This window comes from Chrysemys picta, chromosome 4 (genome assembly GCF_011386835.1).
Source record: "Chrysemys picta bellii isolate R12L10 chromosome 4, ASM1138683v2, whole genome shotgun sequence".
In the NCBI taxonomy this organism is placed as follows: domain Eukaryota; kingdom Metazoa; phylum Chordata; order Testudines; family Emydidae; genus Chrysemys; species Chrysemys picta.
Genome location: NC_088794.1, coordinates 59793164 through 59813506, shown reverse-complemented (window position 1 = coordinate 59813506; position 20343 = coordinate 59793164). Strand labels below are relative to the sequence as shown.

The 20343-nt window shown below is 46.2% G+C and overlaps 1 protein-coding gene across 11 annotated transcripts in view; it reads left to right on the top strand.

The window, feature by feature from the left end:
• BRPF3 (bromodomain and PHD finger containing 3) overlaps positions 1 to 20343 on the top strand; it is a 72979-nt gene that overhangs the window by 25026 nt on the left and 27610 nt on the right. For 4 of the 11 annotated variants that reach the window (XR_010601002.1, XR_010601001.1, XM_065595041.1 and 1 more), the window contains exons 7-11: positions 1086 to 1355; positions 2867 to 3370; positions 7090 to 7186; positions 13934 to 14031; positions 18019 to 18116. Coding sequence is in view for 7 of the 11 variants with exons in the window: in XM_065595041.1 (XP_065451113.1) it covers positions 1086 to 1355; positions 2867 to 3370; positions 7090 to 7186; positions 13934 to 14031; positions 18019 to 18116 (1067 nt within the window). In the remaining 4 variants the exon portion in view is untranslated. Of the gene's footprint in view, positions 1 to 1085; positions 1356 to 2866; positions 3460 to 7089; positions 7187 to 13933; positions 14032 to 18018; positions 18117 to 19354; positions 19866 to 20343 lie in introns of those variants that run through there. The other 7 variants (XR_010601003.1, XM_065595038.1, XM_065595042.1 and 4 more) reach the window with 6 other exon arrangements.

Sequence of the window (20343 nt, the reverse complement as noted above, 5' to 3'; positions counted from 1 at the left end):
AAAAGATGAATTCATGCAGGTTTAGGCTGCCTTGTACTTTATATAATTGGCCCACCATTCCCCAACCTCTACCTAGGTTGGGAGGCTGGTTTATTGGAATTTAAAATGTATGAGAAAGGCATTCCAGTGCATCTCACAGAGAAATCAGTTACATGCTTGTAGGGCAGTTTATTGTAGGGACAATCCTGTCCTGGCCAGCAGCTGGAATGGGAGGGTGTCTTCCATTTCTAATTTCCATGATTATTTTGAGTCACAACTGCAGATAGCCCAGTCTAACCTCATTTCACCCTTCTCCTTGCACTGGACATAATGACCACATGCCCTCTCTCAACAAGGTCAATCTGGGTAGCCAAAGAATTGGCATGTTCTGAAGGAGTTGAGGCAGGGGGATGGGAGGAATTCTTTGTGAAGGGGACAGCATAGGTATGGTGGGATTGTGACCCAGAATACCGAAAACACCGTAGCAACAGTCTTGTCACAGAGACCTTTATTCCTGGCATGGCCTGAACTTATGATTGCTTCAGTTGTAGAAACCACCATGAGACGAATCTGCATCTCTGTAGCATTTGTTCCCAACCCCATGCAGTACGAAATAACTTTGCTGAACTTAGTTCAGACTACTGCTTCCCATCCCTCCCATGGAGCTCGCTCTCTGTCTGTGATCTGCTTCCTAAAGGACGCATCCCTCTTGGAATGTGATCCTGAGAATTCTTCAGTCCTCCACCAGTGGCATAGCGTTCGCAAATAGCACTGATGAGAAGAATCATAGAAATGTAGGGCTGGAAGAGAACTTGAGAGGTCATCTAGTCCAGTACCCTGCACTGACGCAGGACCAAGTAAACCTAGACCAGCCCTGATAGGTGTTTGTCCAAAGGTGCTTAAAAACCTCCAATGACAGGGATTCCACAAGCTGCCTTGAAAGGATATAATTATCCTTATAGTTAGATGCATGGCTGTGACGTGGAATGGTTGGTTTGGGTACAGTGGAATTTCCTCCTCCAAGGAACAGAGCGCCTTTCTTTCACTCTTTGAGTACACGAGGTGTCAGCAATCACTTCTTAACATTGCTTCTCTTCTTGGTGCAGTGGACAACATTCTTGTCCCCGAGAATCGGGCTCACCTTTCCCTGGAGGCGCAATTGAAAGAGTTGCTGGAGAAGCTGGACATGGTGAGCACCATGAGGTCCAGCGGCGCCCGGACCCGACGCATCCGGCTCTTGAGACGTGAGATCAACTCCATCCGGCAAAAGCTGGCCCAGCAACAGAACAAGACCATGCCAAATGGAGAGCCTGCCTCGCGGGAGGAGGGGCTGGACAAACCACTAAGGGGAGAGCAGGACGATGATGGGGAGAAAGGTGAGAGGTTTCCAAGGGAAATGGAGAACACTGCAGCCTGGGCAGGAAGGGAAACCTGTTGGGGATTGCAGAGGACTGGCTAGATGATTGTATCATTCATCTGTGCGCTGGGAAAGTGCGTTTATTGTATCAGAAAGAGGTATGGGCCACATGTAACGAATTTTTAAAACAATCTGGAGCAGGCTATCCAAGGGATGTAGGGCATCAGAAACCTTCCTGATACTTCATGGTACTTTATCGATTGGAATAGGCCATAGATTTCTGCTGCCGGGATTGTATCGTTTGAGGGATTGGAATTGGGAATGGGGTTACAAGCCTTTCAGGAAAGGCTGGAAGAGTATGAGAGGAGAGGTTGGAGGAGTATGTCACAGGTTGGGTTACACTGCACCTCTGCCCCCTCCCGTGGTCTGCTCAAGGGATGTTCCTTTAGGTCTCAGATCTCAGCCATCATTTCTGTATGGGTGGAGACCCCCGTCCCTCTCTCTTTGGGCTGGGGATTTAGGCTTGCAATCCCCCTGTTATTCTCTATGGCTATCCCAGCAGGTCTGACCGTAGTTCAGCACCTGTGGTTCGTGCTCTCCCAGGGACTCTGACAGCATTACCTTTGACTAGCTAGCTTTCACAAAGTGTAGTACATTTATTTTAAGACAAAAGCAATAGAGAGAAAACAGAACATAAAACAATACAGTCTACACTCATGCAACGCTTACCAGGTGTAGCCCATCTTCCAGATAGAGCCCTGGTAGGTTCCCAAAGTCCTTCAGACCTTTCCAGCGGAGTTTTACCCTCTTGGTTACAGTTTCATGTCAGTTTGAGGTTCAAAATGAGGCGCTGTGGCTCAGTTCAGGCTCCTCCTTTATACCAAAAGCCCTTTTTTTGGTCTGCTGGCCTCTCAAACCTGGCCTGAACCAGTTTATACAATTCCTCCCAGGGGTGGTACTTCTCTGGAGTTATTTGTCACTGGATTTGCAGTAATTATCTCCCTCTGTTTGTAGTCCCTGGAGGAAGCTTGATAACCCTCCCCCCGTGGAGCTTAAATACAATCTCTCACTCACAAAAATGCATATAACATTTATAGAAGCACAAGTTTATGAATAATCCCTGTGCCTACGGTGTATGGCATATCTCTAAATAATAGTCTTTAGAAGTTTCTACGCTTCCAGTGTCTCACATCTGTCACTCCCCTGCTTTGCTGTGTCTTACTATCTGAGGTTGTTCTTTCATACATTGGAAATAAAATACCCAGATAGTGGCCGTAGAGATATGAGGCATGCAACCGACATGGCAGCTGGATCTAGTGTGGAAGAAGATGGACTTGCTCTCCATCTGGGGGCACTCTAGTTCTGACCTGTATCTTTATCGGGGTGCCTTCCGTAAGGGAGAATGACAGGCGTCTGTTATCATTTGAGCCCATGGCTTTCCTGCCGCCATAGGAAAGGGGTAGAGTTGCTGTCAGTATTTTTGGGAATAACACTTTCTAAAATGTTCAAGCAGGTTCTTTCTTTCTTTAGCAGATGACACCAAGCTCCCACATCCACCCACCCTGGAGCCCACGGGACCCGCACCCTCCCTGTCTGAGCTGGACTCTCTGCAGGACCCTCCAACGCTCAAACCCATCAGTGAAAGCAAATCCTTGAACAAACTGCAGAAGCGGATGAAATCGGAGGGCGAACTCTTTGATAAGAAGGCGCTACAGAGGGAGAGCCACGCTTTCCAACGCTTGCTCAGTGACAATGGGCTGAACGGACTGGCCCTTCAGGCCATGGATGCTCCTGCCAGCCCCCCGTTCAGTGGCGTGGGCAGGCGTACGTCTGTCCTTTTTAAAAAAGCTAAGAATGGGGTGAAGCTGCAGAGGGGCCTGGACTGCCCCCTGGAGAACGGAGAGGACCACAGCCAGAGCGGACAGCTTTCCCCCTCCAGTGCGGAGGGCGAACGACAAGCCCGGAAACGGCTGCGGAGTGGGAGCTGCAGCACGAGTGATGGCGAGAAATCCCCCAGGCAGTCAGGAGAGACAGGTGACTCCGCTGGGCTTTTCTTCCTCTGATGTCTGGAGCTAGTCTGGGCAGGGCTGCCTGGTCACCACTCTCTTGGCCAGCTGGCACAGGTGCCTTTGTAAACACGGTCTTCAAACTCCCATAGGGTCAGCTGCTTCCTTTAGTCATTGCAAAGGGGTTGTTGAACTGATTGGTGATTAGTGGGCATCGTAGGACTCCAGTGCTAAATAAATAGGGGGAAACTATGGTTAGGTAGGAATCTATCCAGAGGAATTGCACTCCAGCAGCCAGCCAAGAAGTGGTGGTGGGAAAGTGGCTTGCAAGTGTGCGAGCTTCCCCTTTACTCAACAAAGGCTGCATCTCTTCTTCCACCTCCCAGTGAGCCTGGCACTAATATCTCAGCAGGTGATTTATTTATTTTTGAATGTAGGGCTTCTTAGAAGTGTCTGGTTGAGTAAAGTCCCCAGTAGTGGTTTAGAAATGCATGCTTTCCTGCACTCCCCTCTGCCTTAAAAGCTGAACATGGATGGACCCCCTCTAGGAGTGAGAGTTCCCTACCACAGCGATGACTTGTTTAGGCCCTGGCATCTCTCCAAGGCCCTGACGGGGGAGCATAATGTACTGGGGGGCCATAGAGGTTTAGGGGCCTCTGCTCTCCGTAGCATGGTATCTGGTGTTGGATGAGACATTACTATGTTAAATTAAATTAAATTTACAGATGGTCCCAACTCACAAAAACTGGAGAGAAGAGAAAAATACAAAGGGCCCTTCTAGTGGTTCAAAATGTGCGTGGGAAATGCTAAACGAGATCCAATTTAGGATGCTGCCAAGTGTGGGGGAGCACCTGAGTGAAAATAATTCAAAGCAAAAATAATGACCGACGGGGGGACCTGGAAAAAGATCAGATGGCAAATAAAGTTAATGTGATTTTGGGCTGCATATTCAGAAGCATCACAGGGCAGGGAGATAAGAGTAACCTCTGTTTGTAAGACTTTAGTGAGCTTGCACCTGGAATATTGCAATCGTTCAAGGACATCTCGCAGCCAGAAAGATGTTAACAAATTGGAGAGAGTTTAGAGAAAAGTAATCAGAATGGTGGAATTGACTTATCGGGAAAGATTAAAAGAAATGAGTTAAGTACAGTTTGTTTAAGCAGTGACTCCTGGTTGGGGGACACACAACAGATACTTAAAGGACAGAGAAGAATGATTTAAAGCTGTCCAAGGTGGGCTTAGGTTTAGCTGAGTAAGAGGATGAAATTAAGAAAGAAGAAAAAGTTAGGTAGGATATCAGGAAGTCCACTGCTGAACAGGTGTTTACTTCTTTTTCCTATGAGCTGAAATGTTGCTTTTTTGATCCAGTCCCTTCCCCAACTTCAAACCTGGCTGATTTATCTTAATGTTAGGAGTGTACGTAGTATATAGGGTTTGCACTACCGCTGAAGCGTATAGGTCAGCATGACCTGTCTTACTAGAACCAGGTTACTCCCAGAAATATGTTTCTTGTGGCTCCTTGTTCCATATTTACTGGTTCAGAGATTGTAGTGACATTGACACAGGCATATGGGGTGATCATCTCTGAAGTGTCACGTTTATTCCTGTTAGAATTCTGACAGCCTGGTTTGAAACTTGTGTGACCTGGTACCTAGAGCCAGATTCAGTCCAGGTGAAATCTATGGAGTTGCATCTGCTAACACCAGTTCTGAATTTTGCTTCTGGTGTCCATGGAATGCATCTCATATGATGGTGCTCAGCCTCCGTGGTGACCTGTAAGTCCTCACTGGCTATTCACTGTAGGTGTGTCCCTGCCTGTTCTTTGGAGTTTGTGTCTCCTTATGGTTTCTTGTGTAAGCTGAAAGATGATCCTGCATTTGTATTTATTTATCAGAGAACACCACGTCCTTGCAATGTGGGTTATGTTTTGTTGAATTGGTAAATTCTGCAATTGTATAGAATGAAAAACCGGGCAGCTTAGGGAGTGTTTCCAACTTTGGATATTAGAGTTCAGAGGAATAAGTTTAAATATTCCATTTCATTGTTAAAGTGACATTTGAAATGGCCTGAGAGAAAGATGGTAGAGGGAGATTTGGTCTACCCGTGGACCGTTGCTTCCTTATGCTTCCTTACTCTCTTAGCTTATTCAAGTGAACTATGCATTGGAAATCCAGAAATCCAAGGTAGAAGGTTTTATCTAAGGTGACCTTTTCTAGATCTCGGATTTGGTTTCCTAGCAAAAAAAATACAATTATCCCTGTGGTTGTTAGTTGTAGCCAGAATGAGTTACCATTAGTGTTCCAGCAGATATGACACCAGACTGGGAGTCAGGATTCTGGAGTTCAGTTCCCAGCTCTGCCACTGACTTTCTGTGTGAATTTGAGCAAACTACGTTGCCGCTCTGTGCCTCAGTTTCCCCATCCTTAAAGTGGAGGTAATAATGCTCAATCACCTTTGTAAAGCAGTGGTCTCCAAAGTGGAGAGTTCGTGCGGACTATCCGAGCAGCTGGTTTTTTTTTTTGCTTCGGCAGTTGGGTGGGAGTCCGAGCGGCTTTTTTTTTTTTTTTTGCTTCGGCGTGGCGGGGGGTGCATGTTCAAAAATTTTGTACTGATAGGGGTGTGCGATCAAAAAAGTTTGGAGACCACTGTTGTAAAGCACCTTGGAACTGATGGGCAAGCTGTTGATCTGAGCTTGAAAATCCTGGGTGCATTGACTAATGGGCACATCTGACACAGCCGGACGCTAAAACTGGGCTCCTGCCTCGTTTTCTTTTCAGACAGCCCCAGAAGAAGCTGATGATTTGTTTGCTTTGGGTCTCCTCTGACGCTGCTTTGCTAGTTGTACCCCATACTGGTATGCCATAGCGGGCTCCTTTTGTATGAAATGTGGGGGGACTGCTGCTTTCCAAGGGAACAGAGGCGAGAGGCCTGTTTTCACGTTTAGCCGTGGGTAGACATAGCAGTCAATCAGTGCTCCCAGGATTTGTGTGTGTCATTCTTCAGCCTGTCCAGTGGACAGTAAATAAAGCGCTTCATTTATCCAGAACAGGTGTTTGGTTGTCCAGCCAAGAGGCCTCGCCTCCAGTAATCCCAGTGAGTTACAGACCAGCAGGTGCTGGGGAGAGGGAAGGTGAGCGAGAAGTGCCCTCTCATCAACAGTTAGAAACTGATTGGAGAAATGTACCAGTGACTGCAGTGACCACCACCCCTTGTTTGAAGCTAAACCATTGTTCCAAAGAGTTAAGGAAAAAGCTGTTTTACTAGATCCCTGCTGGCTGCTGCTGGGTCTGGGAAACCGAGTTTAGCATTCACTTTGCTGTTAAATAAGATCTTTTTTTAAAAGTGTGTGTGAGGGGGGAACAGTCTGGCTCTCGGTATGATACCCTCCTTCTGAGATGCAGGGTCCAGAGCATTAGGATGACTGCTAGCAGAGCACCTCACCCTCCCCTGATAGAACTAACCTCGTTATCTCCATACTGATTTATACCCGCCTCTGGAAATTTCCATTACTTGCGTCTGATGAAGTGGGCATTCACCCACGAAAGCTTATTCTCCAATACTTCTGTTAGTCTTAAAGGTGCCACAGGACCCTCTGTTGCTTTTTACAGATTCAGACTAACACGGCTACCCCTCTGATACTTGAGTTCCTGAGCAGGTTGTGATGCCTCTGGGTCTCCCCCTTCAAGCATCCTTGGATCGTGGAGAGGCAAACCAGGCCTTTAGGCTGATTCTTTTGTGTCTTCTCAGCAGGAGTGACCAACGGCTTTGGGAAACATACGGAAAGCGGGTCTGACTCGGAGTGCAGCTCCGGCCTTGGCAGTGGGCTGGCATTTGAAGCCTGCAGGTAAGTCCCCTTCACTGAGCTGTTCCCCAGAATACGTACTGTCTACACACGAACACGAAGCTGGGGTGTAAATCTACCCCACACTAGCTTGCTGTACACCGAATGTCTGCATGGACCCCACTGCTGCGCACTAAAAGTTCCATAGAGTGCTTTGAGCTATCCCGCTTAGAAATGGACTGGATCAAAATGCTCTAGGGACTGACTGCACTGTCAGTGTGAAGCAGTAGGGTCCACCCGGACACTTAGTGCATGGTAGATTTGCACCCCAGCTTTTTGCGAACTAAGTGTAAGTGTAGGTAAGTCCTATATGTTCTCACTGGGTTTCCTTGCCCTTCTTTCTAAGGCAACTTCACCATGTAAAATCCTGTTCAAATTGTTTCTTAACTTCTGTATTAATGTTGGGGCTGAGAGCCAAAAGCCTCTTGCATCTGCACCCTTTACACTCCCGATATAGTCCTCAAGCCAGTTCATAGATCCCAAGACAGCGTTTGATGTTTTAGATGTACTGATGTAGAGTAGACTCATGTCACCTGATCGGCATGTACGTGCTCTAGCCTCTTTTACACAGGTATATCCATTACCAGAGAGCCAAAGTTGGGGAAACATAGGTCCTGCCTGGTTAGCCCAACTCTCTTGAGGTGAAGATGAGCCCCCATCACTTACCAGCACTGCTGCTTTCATTCTCCAGCACATGAATTTCTTAGATGCTCTTGTAACTCACAAATAGTATTGTTTTTAAAGCCCAATTTTGCAGAAAGATAATCCACAGTACTCACTAATCTTTTGAATTGCTTTGACAAATATTTCAGAAGGTCTGAGATAGCAGGCTGTAAAACAGTCTACAGCATGTGAGCAGAATGTATTCCTTCCCACCCACCCCACCACTTATAGGGCTGGATTGTGCCCTATCCTCACACGACTGCGTTGGAAGGAACACAAAGACACTTCCCTGCACACATACCATGTGTGGCAAGTAAGGGCTAGCCACAATTTCAGGGAGCTTAGGGATTGCTTCTGACTTCCACCCCTGCAGGAGCAAAAGGACAGGGAGGGTAGAGGCTTAGCAAAGTAATGGTCCATCCCCGAAGAAGGAGGTATACTACACCTATTAAGGGGGTGTAGTGAGATCATAGAATTCTATCATAGGACTGAAAGAGACCTCGAGAGGTCTTCTAGTCCAGTCCCCTGCACTCATGGCAGCACTAAGTATTATCTAGACCATCCCTGACAGGTGTTTATCTAAACTGCTCTTAAAAAGCTCCAAAGACAGAGATTCCACAATCTCCTGAGGCAATTTATTCCAGTGCTTAACCACTTTTACAGTTAGGATGTTTTTTCCAATGTCCAACCTAAACTGCCCTTGCTGCTATTTAAGCCCATTGCTTCTTGTCCTATCCTCAGAGATTAACGAGGAAAATTTATCTTCCTCCTCCTTGTAAAAACCTTTTATGTACTTGAAAACTGTTATCATGTCCCCCCTCAGTCTTCTTTTTTTCTGACTAAACAAATCTAATTTTTCCCGTCATAGGTCATGTTTTCTAGATCTTTAATCATTTTTGTTTCTGTTCTCTGGACTTTCTCTAATTTGTCCACATCTTTCCTGAAATGTGGTGCCCGGAACTGGACACAATACTCCAGTTGAGGCCTAATCAGCAAGGAGTAGAGCAGAAGAATTACTTCTTGTGTCTTGCTTACAACACTCCTGCTAATGCATCCCAGAATGACGTTTGCTTTTTTTGCAAGTGTTACACTGTTGACTCACATTTAGCGTGTGATCCACTATGATCCCAGATCCCTTTCCGCAGTACTCCTTCCTAGGCAGTCATTTCCCATTTTGTATGTGTGCAACTGATTGTTCTTTCCTTAGTGGACAACTTTGCATTTGTCCCTAGTGAATTTCATCCTATTTAATTCAGATAATTTCTATAGTTTGTCCAGATCATTTTGAATTTTAATCCTATCCTCCAAAGCACTTGCAACCCGTCCCTGCTTGGTATCATCCGCAAACTTATCTAAATCGTTGATGAAGATATTGAACAGAACCAGATCCAGAACTGATCTCTGCGGGACCCCATTTGATATGCCCTCCTATTGTCTGGGAACGGTTTTCCAACTAGTTGTGCACCCACCTTATAGTAGCTCCATCTAGGTTGTAGTTCCCTAGTTTGTTTATGAGGTGGTCATGCGAGACAGTATCAGAAACCTTACTAAAGTCAAGATAGACCACATCTACTGCTTCCCCCCATTCCACAAGGCTTGTTACCCTGTCAAAGAAAGCTATTAGGTTGGTTTGACACGATTCGTTCTCGACAAATCCATGCTGTTACTTACCACCTTATTATCTTCTAAGTGTTTGTAAATTCATTGTTTAATTATTTGCTCCATTATTTTTCCGGGTACTGAAGTTAAGCTGACTGGTCTGTAATTCCCCGGGTTGTCCTTATTTCCCTTTTTATAGATGCGCACTATATTTGCCCTTTTCCATTCCTCTGGAATCTCTCCTGTCTTCCATGACTTTTCGAAGATAATCACTAATGGCTCAGATATCTCCTCAGTCAGCTCCTTGAGTATTCTAGGACGTATTTCATCAGGCCCTGGTGATTTGAAGACATCTAACTTGTCTAAGTAATTTTTAACTTGTTCTTTTCCTATTTTAGCCTCTGATGCTACCTCACTTTCACTGTGTTAGATGTCCAATCGCTACTAAACTTTTTTGGAGAAAACTGAAACAAAAAAGTCATTCAGCACTTCTGCCATTTCTGCATTTTCTGTTATTGTTCCCCTCCCTCCCCTCCCCACCCGCCACTGAGTAACAGGCCTACCCTGTCTTTGGTCTTCCTCTTGCTTCTAGTGTATTTGTAGAATGTATTCTTGTTACCCTTTATGACTCTAGCTGGTTTAATCTTGTTTTGTGCCTTGGCTTTTCTAATTTTGTCCATACATACTTGTGTTGTTTGTTTATATTTATCCTTTGTAATTTGACCTAGTTTCCACTTTTTATAGGACTCTTTTTTTGAGTTTCAGGTCATTAAAGGGTAAGTCAGGGTGGTCTCTTGCCATACTTCCTATCTTTCCTATGCAGTGGGATAGTTTGCTCTTGTGCCATTTCTAATATCTCTTTGAAAAACTGTTGACTCTCTTGAACTGTTTCTCCCCTTAGACTCGCTTACCATGGGATCTTACCTACCAACTCCCTGAGTTTACTAAAGTCGGCCTTCTTGAAATCCATTATCTTTATTGGGTTGTTTTCCCTCCTACCATTCCTTAGAATTATGAACTCTCTCATTTCATGATCACTTTCACCCAAGCTGCCTTCCACTTTCAGATTCTCAACCAGTTCCTCCCTATTTGTCAAAATCAAATCTAGAACAGCCTCTTCCCCTAGTAGCTTTCTCCACCTTCAGAAACAAAAAATTGTCTCCAATACATTCCAAGAACTTGTTGGATAATCTGTGCCTTGCTGTGTTATTTTCCCAACAGATGTCTGGGTAATTGAAGTCCCCCATCACCACCAAGGCCTGTGCTTTGGATGATTTTGTTAGTTGTTTAAAAAAGCCTCATCCAACTCTTCTTCCTGGGTAGGTGGTCTGTAGTAGACCCCTACCATGACATCACCCTTGTTTTTTACCCTTTTTATCCTTTCCTGGAGACTTTCCACAAGTCTGTCTCCTATTGCCATCTCACCCTCAATCCAAGTGTATAAGATAACATCTCCTCCCTTTTTTCCCTGCCTGTCCCTTCCTGAGCAAGCTGTACCCTTCTATCCCAATATTCCAGTCATTTGTATTATCCCACCAAGTCTCTGTGATGCCAATTATGTCATAGTTGTGTTTATTCACTAGCATTTCTAATTCTTCCTGTTGTTTCCCCATACGTCTAGTTATTCCTGCTTATTCCCCATACTTCTCAAATGTTGATACAGTTGCCAGGTGTCTGGTTTTTGCCCAGAACGCTCAGTTGAAAAGGGCCCCGCTGTCTCCAGTCAGCATCACTGACTGGGTTGTTAAAAGTCTGGTTGGCAGTGCAGCTGGGCTAAGGCAGGCTCCATCCCTGCTGGGCTTTGCACGGCTCCCAGAAGCAGCGGCATGTCTCCCCTCCAACTCCTAGGCATAGGGGCAACCAGGGGGCTCCGTGCGCTGCCCCCGTCCCAAGTGCCAGCTCCACAACTCCCATTGGCCGGGAACCGCGGCCAATGGGAACTGTTGGGGTGGCACCTGAGGACAGGGCAGTGCGCAGAGCCACCTGGCCACTCCTCTGCATAGGAGCCGGAGGGGAGACATGCCGCTGCTTCTGGGAGCTGCCTGAGGTAAGCGCCGCCTGGAGTCTGCACCCCTGACACACACATACACACCCCCGCACGCCCCAACCCCCTGCTCCAGCCCTGATCCCTCTCGTGCCCTAACCCCTCGGTCCCAGCCTGGAGTACCCTCCTGTACAGGGCCGACTCCAGGCACCAGCCACCAAGCTTGTGCTTGGGGCGGCACCTGGAGGGGGCGGTGTGGTGCGGTGCTCCGGCTCCGGCCGCCGGGGAGAGCGGGGCCACGGCCAGGCTCGCCGCCCTCCCCCTGGCGCCCTGGCCGCCGGGGAGAGTGGAGCCCTGGCCAGGCACTTCGCCCTCCTCCCAGGGCTCCGGCCGCCCTCCCCCGCGGCGCCCTCCCCCCGGCCGCCGGGGAGAGCGGAGCCCCGGCTGGGGCTCGCCTCCCTCCCCCCGGCGCTCTGGCCGCTGGGGAGAGCGGAGCCCCGACCGGGACTCGCCGCCCTCCCCCCAGTGCTCTGGCCACCGGGGAGAGCAGAGCCCCGGCTGGGGCTCGCCGCCCTCCTCCTGGGGCTCCGGCCACCCCTCCCCTGCGCCCTCCCCTGCCGCGCTGGGGGGGTGGGGTGGCCGGAGGCTTTTTTGCCTGGGGCGGCAAAAAAGCCAGAGCCGGCCCTGCTCCTGTATCCCAAACCCCCCAGCCCCAGCCCCACCCCAGAGCCTGCATTCCCAGATGGAGTCCTCACATCCCTCCACCCCGACCCCTTGCCCTAGCCTAGATTTCCCTCTCGAACCCTGAACCCCTCATTTCTGACCCTATACCAGAACCACACCCCCAGCCCAGAGCCAATACCCCCTCCCCCAACACCCTGCCTCAACCCAGAGCCCCCACCCATACTCCGAACCCCTCGGCTCCATCCCCCAGCCCAGACGCCCCCTTCTGCACCCCAAACCCCTCATTCCCGCCCCCCCCCGAGCCCGCCCTCACCCCCACACACACACTCCAATCCCCTGATCCAGCCCGGTGAAAATAAGCAAGTGAGGGAGGGGGATGGAGTGAGCAGGGGGCGGGGAGGCAGAGTAGGGGGCAGGGCAAGGGTGTTTAGTTTTGTGCGAGTAGAAAGTTGGCAATCCTAGATGTTGAGCCTCTCTAAGGCATAGTGCCTCCAAGTGCTCTCCCTGAGCAGTGCACCTTTTCATCTACCCTTATAGTGGGCGTCCTGCTAATAATCTGATCTAATCAGTTTTGCCACTCTTAGTTAGGTTGAGTAGACTCTTGTTCCATATGTTGTCTTGATGAAGCCAATGGGACATCGAAAGCAATGGAACTACTCACAGAGTACGGTGCAAATTAGTATCAGAGGGGTACCCGTGTTAGTCTGTATCCACAAGAACAACGAGGAGTCTGGTGGCACTTAAAGACTAACAGATTTATTTGGGCATAAGCTTGGAGTGAAAATTACAGCTACAGGCATAAATATATTGGCACATGAAGAGAAGGGAGTTACCTTACTACTTAGTGTGAGCAAAAGTGGGAGAACTGGGCTCATAATTAGTTCTAATACTGATTAGGTAGATATTTCTGTATCCACTGGAAGTTCCTTAAAGGAGTAAGAATGGTCCAGTGATCTAAGGACAGGACCAGTAGCCCGGAATTCAGTGTCACTTCACCTTGCCTGTTTCCGTATCTATAAAATGGGGAAAAGGATACTTGGCTCACAAAGGAATTGTAAAGATTAGTTAATGTTTTGTAATACACTCTGAAGATGAAAAGTGCTATGTAAATGGTTATTATAATTACAAGCAATTCACATCTCAAAAATGACATTAGAGTCGTGGGATGCACACAAAAACAAGGAGTTGAAAACTAGCCTGATGCCTCATGGAAAACATATACAATTATTCTAAGTAGGGTCAGTTCTCTTTACTGTTTTAAAATAATTGGTTACTAGGAAATTGCTATAATGTTACAAATGAAAATTTTCAGCTAGGGAACAAAAATCAAGAGTTACAAAATTCTTCAGACGTAGGGATACTGTTTTCATAAATGTTCTTGGTAATAAAGAACAAGGAAAAAGAGATCCTGAAAATCTGATACTGGAGCCCTATTTATCCAGTAGAATCTGTTTCAAAGATGTTGGCTACTCTTTTATCCTCCAATGTCTAAACACAAACCAGGTAAACTTGTTGAGTTTAAGTGTTATAGATTTGACTCTTAATGTACACTTCTTTGATGGGTTTCTCCCTCAAGTTCAGCAGGTCTCCTTAACTGCACCCACAAAAATATATCAAAGCAGATATATTGGCAAATTTTACTGGAGCATTTAATGAGGCCTGCTGAAAGTAGACCTTTAGTGTTCTTTTCATATTGAGATTGCATCAGTCCAGTCATTTCCCAGCATTTTCCAAACAGCTGGGGAATCCTGTAACTCAGCTGTGTTTTGTAGTGAAATCTTGCTTTCCCTAACACTCTACTTTCTGTTCCTTTTTAACAGTGGTTTGACTCCTCCTAAACGTAGTCGAGGGAAGCCAGCCCTTTCTCGGGTCCCCTTCTTGGACGGTGTGAATGGAGACTCTGATTACAGCAGCTCAGGTGAGAATAATGTCTATAGAAGAAGCTCTTTGGGGCAGACAGTCTTTTTTTCTTTGTTTGTACAGTGCCTGGCACTACAGGTCCTGGTTTGTGTTTGGGATTCTGAGGCGCTACCACCATACAAATAATAAATAATACTAATAAAAGGAGTGCTGTCTCTGAAGCTGACTTCATCGTTGTTCACTGTCCTATTGCTATCACTACTTTCCTTGTCAGTGTGTGCCATACATCAGTGTCATTAAGCCACACTCTTCTAATATTACCCAAGGCAATTCTGTGGTTTTCTAGCACGCCAGTGATCAGATTCTGATCGCAGGTACTGAGGCCAGTCAATGGAGTTATTGCAGATTTACACTGGTGCAGCTGAGATCAGAATCTTAACTCTCTACTATACATCTATCCCCTTCTTTTCAGTCACTGTACTCTGTCTCCTATCTCAATGGAAACTGTTATTGTCAAGGACATTGTACACCCAGCAAACTGCTGCTGAGATAAGCTTTACATAGTCGGCCCACTTCTGGGGAAGTTTGAATCTTTGGGACAGCTCTGTGTATTTTAACCTCACATTGGGATAGCAAAAGAAAAAATACATCATATATTTCCCAACCTCACCCTCAGTTAGGTCATCCTATGTATGTATTTTTCTGATTCATTCTGACTTCCGATGCAGTCAATAGTCTGCATTGTACAGTATAGTGACCGTTCACCTCGGGCAGAGACTCTCTCACCCGGGGAAATTCACATTAATTAAAACTCCTTCTCAGAGGCCAGCAGCTAGCAGATTAGTCATGTGTCCCCCACATGGAACTTTTGCAGCCCTTCTGGCTATGATAAAAATGGGAGCTAATCTTATTCTATCAGCCTGAGCTAGACATCCCCTGCAGGGATTAAGCAGCCAGATACGTGACAGCAGAATAGTCTGCTTGTTTGTACTCCATTGAAAAAAATCTCGCTGTCTGAACAGTGGTGCGGATTCATCCCTACTGTAACTTCACTGATTTCAGCAGAGATTCACTAGGGGTAGATTTGACCTGTTATAATTTTGTTCTGGGGCTTACTGGGCCAAATTAATCTCTGATGATTTGATTTTAGGGGAGTTGCACTCATTTACTCTAGAACTGAATCTGATCAGTGTTTCTATATTAAAGGTGTCTCTTGATTCAGGCATGTGGTTGGGATGGCAATTTAGGCTATTAGAAGGGAGTTGTGGTGACCCTATCCCATGATAAGAGGCTCTGATCTTGCAAGCCGGACTATATATATTACTATAGCATTAATAAGGCTGGGCTTTTGCCATGGGACCCATCGATTACGAAATCTTCCATGGGTGTTTTGTGGGGGCTGTTTTGTTTTAATGTTCACAAATTTTGATATTTTAGAGTTTTTTGTGGCTTAGGTGGTAAAATAGCTGAATAAACCTCACTGTGAGGTGCACAGTAAAACTGTGGGTTGCGTGATTGGCTGACAGAGGCTAGAAGCCCAGCCACAACACCGTGACAACACAAAGAAGTAGAGTATAAAACAACATCTTAAATGGAGGAGACTGTGTCTAGTTGGTAGAGCTAGTAACTGGTACGTAGAACCCCTGGATTCTCCTCCCAGCTCTGCCAGAGTTGCTGTGCACTCTAGGGCAAGTCACTTCACCTCTCTGTGCCTGAGTTTCTGCAGTTTTATAATGGGGTTAATATTTCTGTAATGAAATCATCAGTTCAGGATTATCATTCCTGTGTCTTGTGCCTCCAATATGAGTGCCGTGAGAAACTCCCCAGCTCTTAAGACTTTTGACCCTCTGAAGCACCTCTGCCATTGTTTGATGGCTCTGGACCATTGAGTCTCCAACCTCAAGTATCTCAAATCATTTTGGCTGGTTCCTTTCAACAGCAGAAAGCAAGAGCTCCCCTAAACCCTGCACTGCATATAAAAACACAACTAAGGACTTAACTTGCTGATTACCTGTTCTGTTCCCTCTGGGGCACCTGGCACTGGCCACTGTCGGAAGATAGGACACTGGGCTAGATGGACCTTTGGTCTGACCCGGTGTGGCCGTTCTTATGTTCTCATCTATACAACCATTTATTTTACGGCAAGCTGGGGTGTGAATCTACCCCGCACTAGACTGCTGTGGACTAATTGTCCGCATGGACCCTGCTGATGTGCATTAACAGTTATTTGGTGTGCTTTGGTCTGGTCCCGTTTCAAAGATGACTAGATCAAAGAGCATTAATTAAACATTAATGTGCGTCAGCAGGGTGCGCCCAGACAGTTGGTCTGTGGCAGGCTAGTGCAGGATAGATTCGTGCCCCAGCTTGCTGCAAACCAATTGATCATGAAGACAAGCATAAGATTCCTCTTTTTTTTTTTCCTTTCAAAAAATTAAAAAGGGGTCAAACCGCATCTTTCCCCCAAGCACTTCTTGTTATGAATGGAATTCACCCCTGTACTAAAGTTACACTTCAACCCTATTTTGAAGGTTGAAGTGGTGTGAAATGCTTTGAGCCTGCTCTTTGCACAAGAGTGAATGTCACCCATTATTTGTACTGGTGTTTACAAAAGTATCTTCTGCTTTGGTGACTCTTCTGTTCAGAACTATTCCACCTGTCATCAAGCTACATGTACTACTGTTATCACCCTGTGACGCTTCTTAAAAAATTCAGTGACAAAATCTTAGTCCTGCTTAGAAATCACATAGGGCCTGATTTTCCGAGGTGCTGAGTCCCCCACAACTGCAGGTCAGCCACAGGTCTTAGCACCACCTTTTTCTTAACAGGTTTCTTAGATGTGTGTGTTTCTAAATCACCGTATTGAGTTTTTAATAAAACTTTAACTGTTGAAAATGTTGTATTGGGAAATGAGATCAGGAGGATGAGCACTTACCATCTTCTCAGCTGTTCTTTGCTCGCCTTTCCCTGATGTTGTGAGAGTGTACAGGGGACCCTGCTGAGCCAAGTCAGAGTGTTTCAGAATTTGGAGGAGCTGGAGCACAGATTTACTATTAGGGAAGTAATGATTTATAAAATATTGTTGGTCTGGGGCCAAGCAGGGCTGCACTGGCTGCAATGGCATCCCAGAGGCAAAGCCATGTGCATTTTGCATCAGAAGAGAGCAAAGTTGGCATGGGACTAGTGAGACCCACCTCGTGTCAGGTTGGAGATGGCTGGGGAAATTCCAGGCAGTGGGACCATCTTTTTGTTCTGTGTTTGTACAGCCCCTAGCAAAGTGGGGTCCTGGTCCATGACTCGGGCTCCTAGCACTACGGTAATACAAATAATAATAATATAATAATAGTAATCTCCACACAACTGACCTTATAGTCACAGGTGGACAGATCCCAGTCTCCAACTTCCAAGACCTGAGTCATGAAGCCAGATTGTCCAGCACAGTAATTAAAATAGATTAGCCCGAGATGGGGGGCTCTCATTGCACCATCCCAAGAGGAGGGGGAACTGTGTGGGATTGCTTCTTACCCAAGGCATGGAGAGGTGGTGGAGACTCCCCTCCTGCTTACTTTACTCCCTGCTCCGCCTGAGGATGTGAAGCAGCTCTGTTTCTGGTGTTGCACAACAACATAGAGCCTCGGAGCAGGGACATGGAGTGGCATCAGAAGGCAAAAACAAGTGACTTTTCATTTTGCGTCAGCCCTCCATCAGGAAAATGGTGTTGATTATAAAATGATGTAGACGTCCACGTCCTAGTGGTGACATGTATCTATTTGTGGGGTAAAAGGTGGGGCGGATGTAGGTTTATTTTGAACACAGTGAAATTTCAGCTGCGCACTTACCACATAGCAAGTAGGTTTAAAAAAGCAAGGCAGAAATTCTGCTCGTGTATTTTAGCCACAACAGCAGTCTCATCTGCGTTAGCTGGTTGCTTTGGAGAATGTGTAGGCTGCTGTGTCTGAGTTCGTAGATAGAGATGTTGCTTCTGTTCCCTACTTCTCTTTACTAATGCTCAGGCACTTCTAAGTCGTGTTTCTTTGTGACCCCTTAGGCAGAAACCTCCTGATGCCCTTTGAGAGCCACGCTGAACTGGAACCTTTGGAGCTGGTGTGGGCAAAGTGTCGAGGCTATCCATCCTACCCTGCCTTGGTAAGTACGCCTGTTGCACAGGGTCCTCCCTTACTGCAGCAGCAACTTTAGCAACGCAGAGTCCAGTGCAGGGGGAGCAGCATAGCCAGTTAGAAAAGAGAAACTTCCTCCAGATCACGTAATGCCTGGGTCTTTCCGTCGCACTGTCAACTGCCATTTTGCTCATTGTTTCAGACCATTGGGAAAATGTTGCAAAACATAAATCTGTTGGTGCCCAGCAATGAGCGCTTTCTTCTCCTATCTTGCTCACTGTTCTGGCGTATTGCGAGAGCTATCTATGCTGTTGGCCACATGAAACATGCATGTGCAATTACACACTTCGCTTGCATAGTTACTGCAGTCACACATGTATATTCCTAACTGGCCATTTGCATGTGCAGATACCCAATGAATGTGTACAATTACAATAATTGCATGTGCAAATATGCTGTTGCTTGCACATTTTTGCGCCAAGCCTTAGGCACCTGGCCTTTTGAACAACAGTCCTTAGTACCTTTTGAGATTGGTGCACGGGCTGTTGCTAAGAAATCCATAGACTGGCATCAGGGGTTTAAAGGAAACGTGCTAGAGTTCATGGTCTAAGACAAAGAACACAGCTAGTGCTAAAAAGTGTAGTTAGCACTGTGTTTTACAAGCATCATTTAAATAACCAATAAAGAGAGAATTCTGACATAAGTTTGAACAGGAGCCAGATAAGCAGTAAGTGTGATTCTACTCTTCACAGTTTCTGCTGCATATAACAAAGACATCTCTCAAGAAGCTGATCTTTTTGTTCCCCTTGTCTGTGCAATTTCCCAGTGTGGCTACCACTCATGCATGTGCATTGTTGGGAGTGCTAGGATAGACAAAAAGCAGATGGTCGCTGGTTACCCTTTGACGGAAAATTGTAGGAAATAAAAGCTATTGTAGACAAAGGGGTGGAAAGTACAAAGGTGTCATCTACACTGGTGTAACAGTAGAGTTTTCACACCATGCTTGAGCTTAACCAGGGTTTATACTTGATTGTGGCCAAGCAGAATTCCTTCACTGTTTGGTCAGTCACTGTAGACAGGACCAAACTATGCTAGAATGGTGTTCATAATCCATGTTCTTAGCCCAGGTAGGAGCCCAAGGTAGAGAACAATTGTTCTGTGCTGTCCCATATTGGCCAACCTTAAGGCATTTTAGATCCTCGTTTGGCCACAAGCAGAGTTTAGACTGTGTCAAAGCTTGGTTTTTAAACTGTTATGTCAATATAGACACAGTCTTTTGTCATGGTTGAAACTGGACATAATCTGCTGTGCTGATGAAGAGTGTTGTTATCAAATTCGTCCAGCTGGCCAGTGTCAGCGCCCAACAGGTCATCCAAGCCAGTAGGCTGCATCTCTGCGCCCAGGTCAGAAAGCACAGAAGACTGGACCTGGTTTCATATCTGGTTTCTGCAGTTTCATCTTCCCCGTCTGACCTAATGTAAATGTTGGGCACATTGGCAGTTCTGCTTTATACAGAGAGAATTGATACGTTTGATTTTACATCTGCATTTTTGGCCAGAGTACCCCTGGATCTGGCACTGCCTGTCAACGCTTCTGAAATACTAGACCGAATTCTCATTTAGTACCAGTGTAAATTCAGAAGTAACTCCACTGAAGTCCATGGAGTTGCAGCCAGGTAAAACTGGCATGAGTGAGATCAACATATGCCTATTGGATGCAATAATTTTGTTACATTTACTGTGTGAATTTAAATAATAAAATACTGGGTTTATACTAAGTTATTGACTACCAAAAAAGTATATATTAAAATACAATATTGTGACAGTGCCTCACTCAATGCTGTATGTTCAAGACCTTTCCCTTTCAAAATTAGCCTCTGGGCTGGAGACCTTATGGGTCTCCCACAATACTGCATACTCCCTAGAGACAAACCCTCTTCTACGAAGACTCTGTGCGGGGAGTTACTCAAATGGAGCAGGAGGGTGCCTCTTGCTTATATGTCATAGGTTACTTTAACCATCTAGCTTGGACATACTGAAAGAGAGAGAGTATAGATACTGCTTTTCTTCAAGGCTTCATGCTTAGCATAATGGGACCTTGATCCTGACCAGAGCCTCTGATTGTTACTGTAGTACGAATATTCAATTATAATCATAATGACTATCTAACTATCTTAGGTGCTTATATGGCTCCCATTGCCCGTTTCTGTCCTGACTGATATCCCATGGAAACTCATTCGTTTCAGACTGCATTTA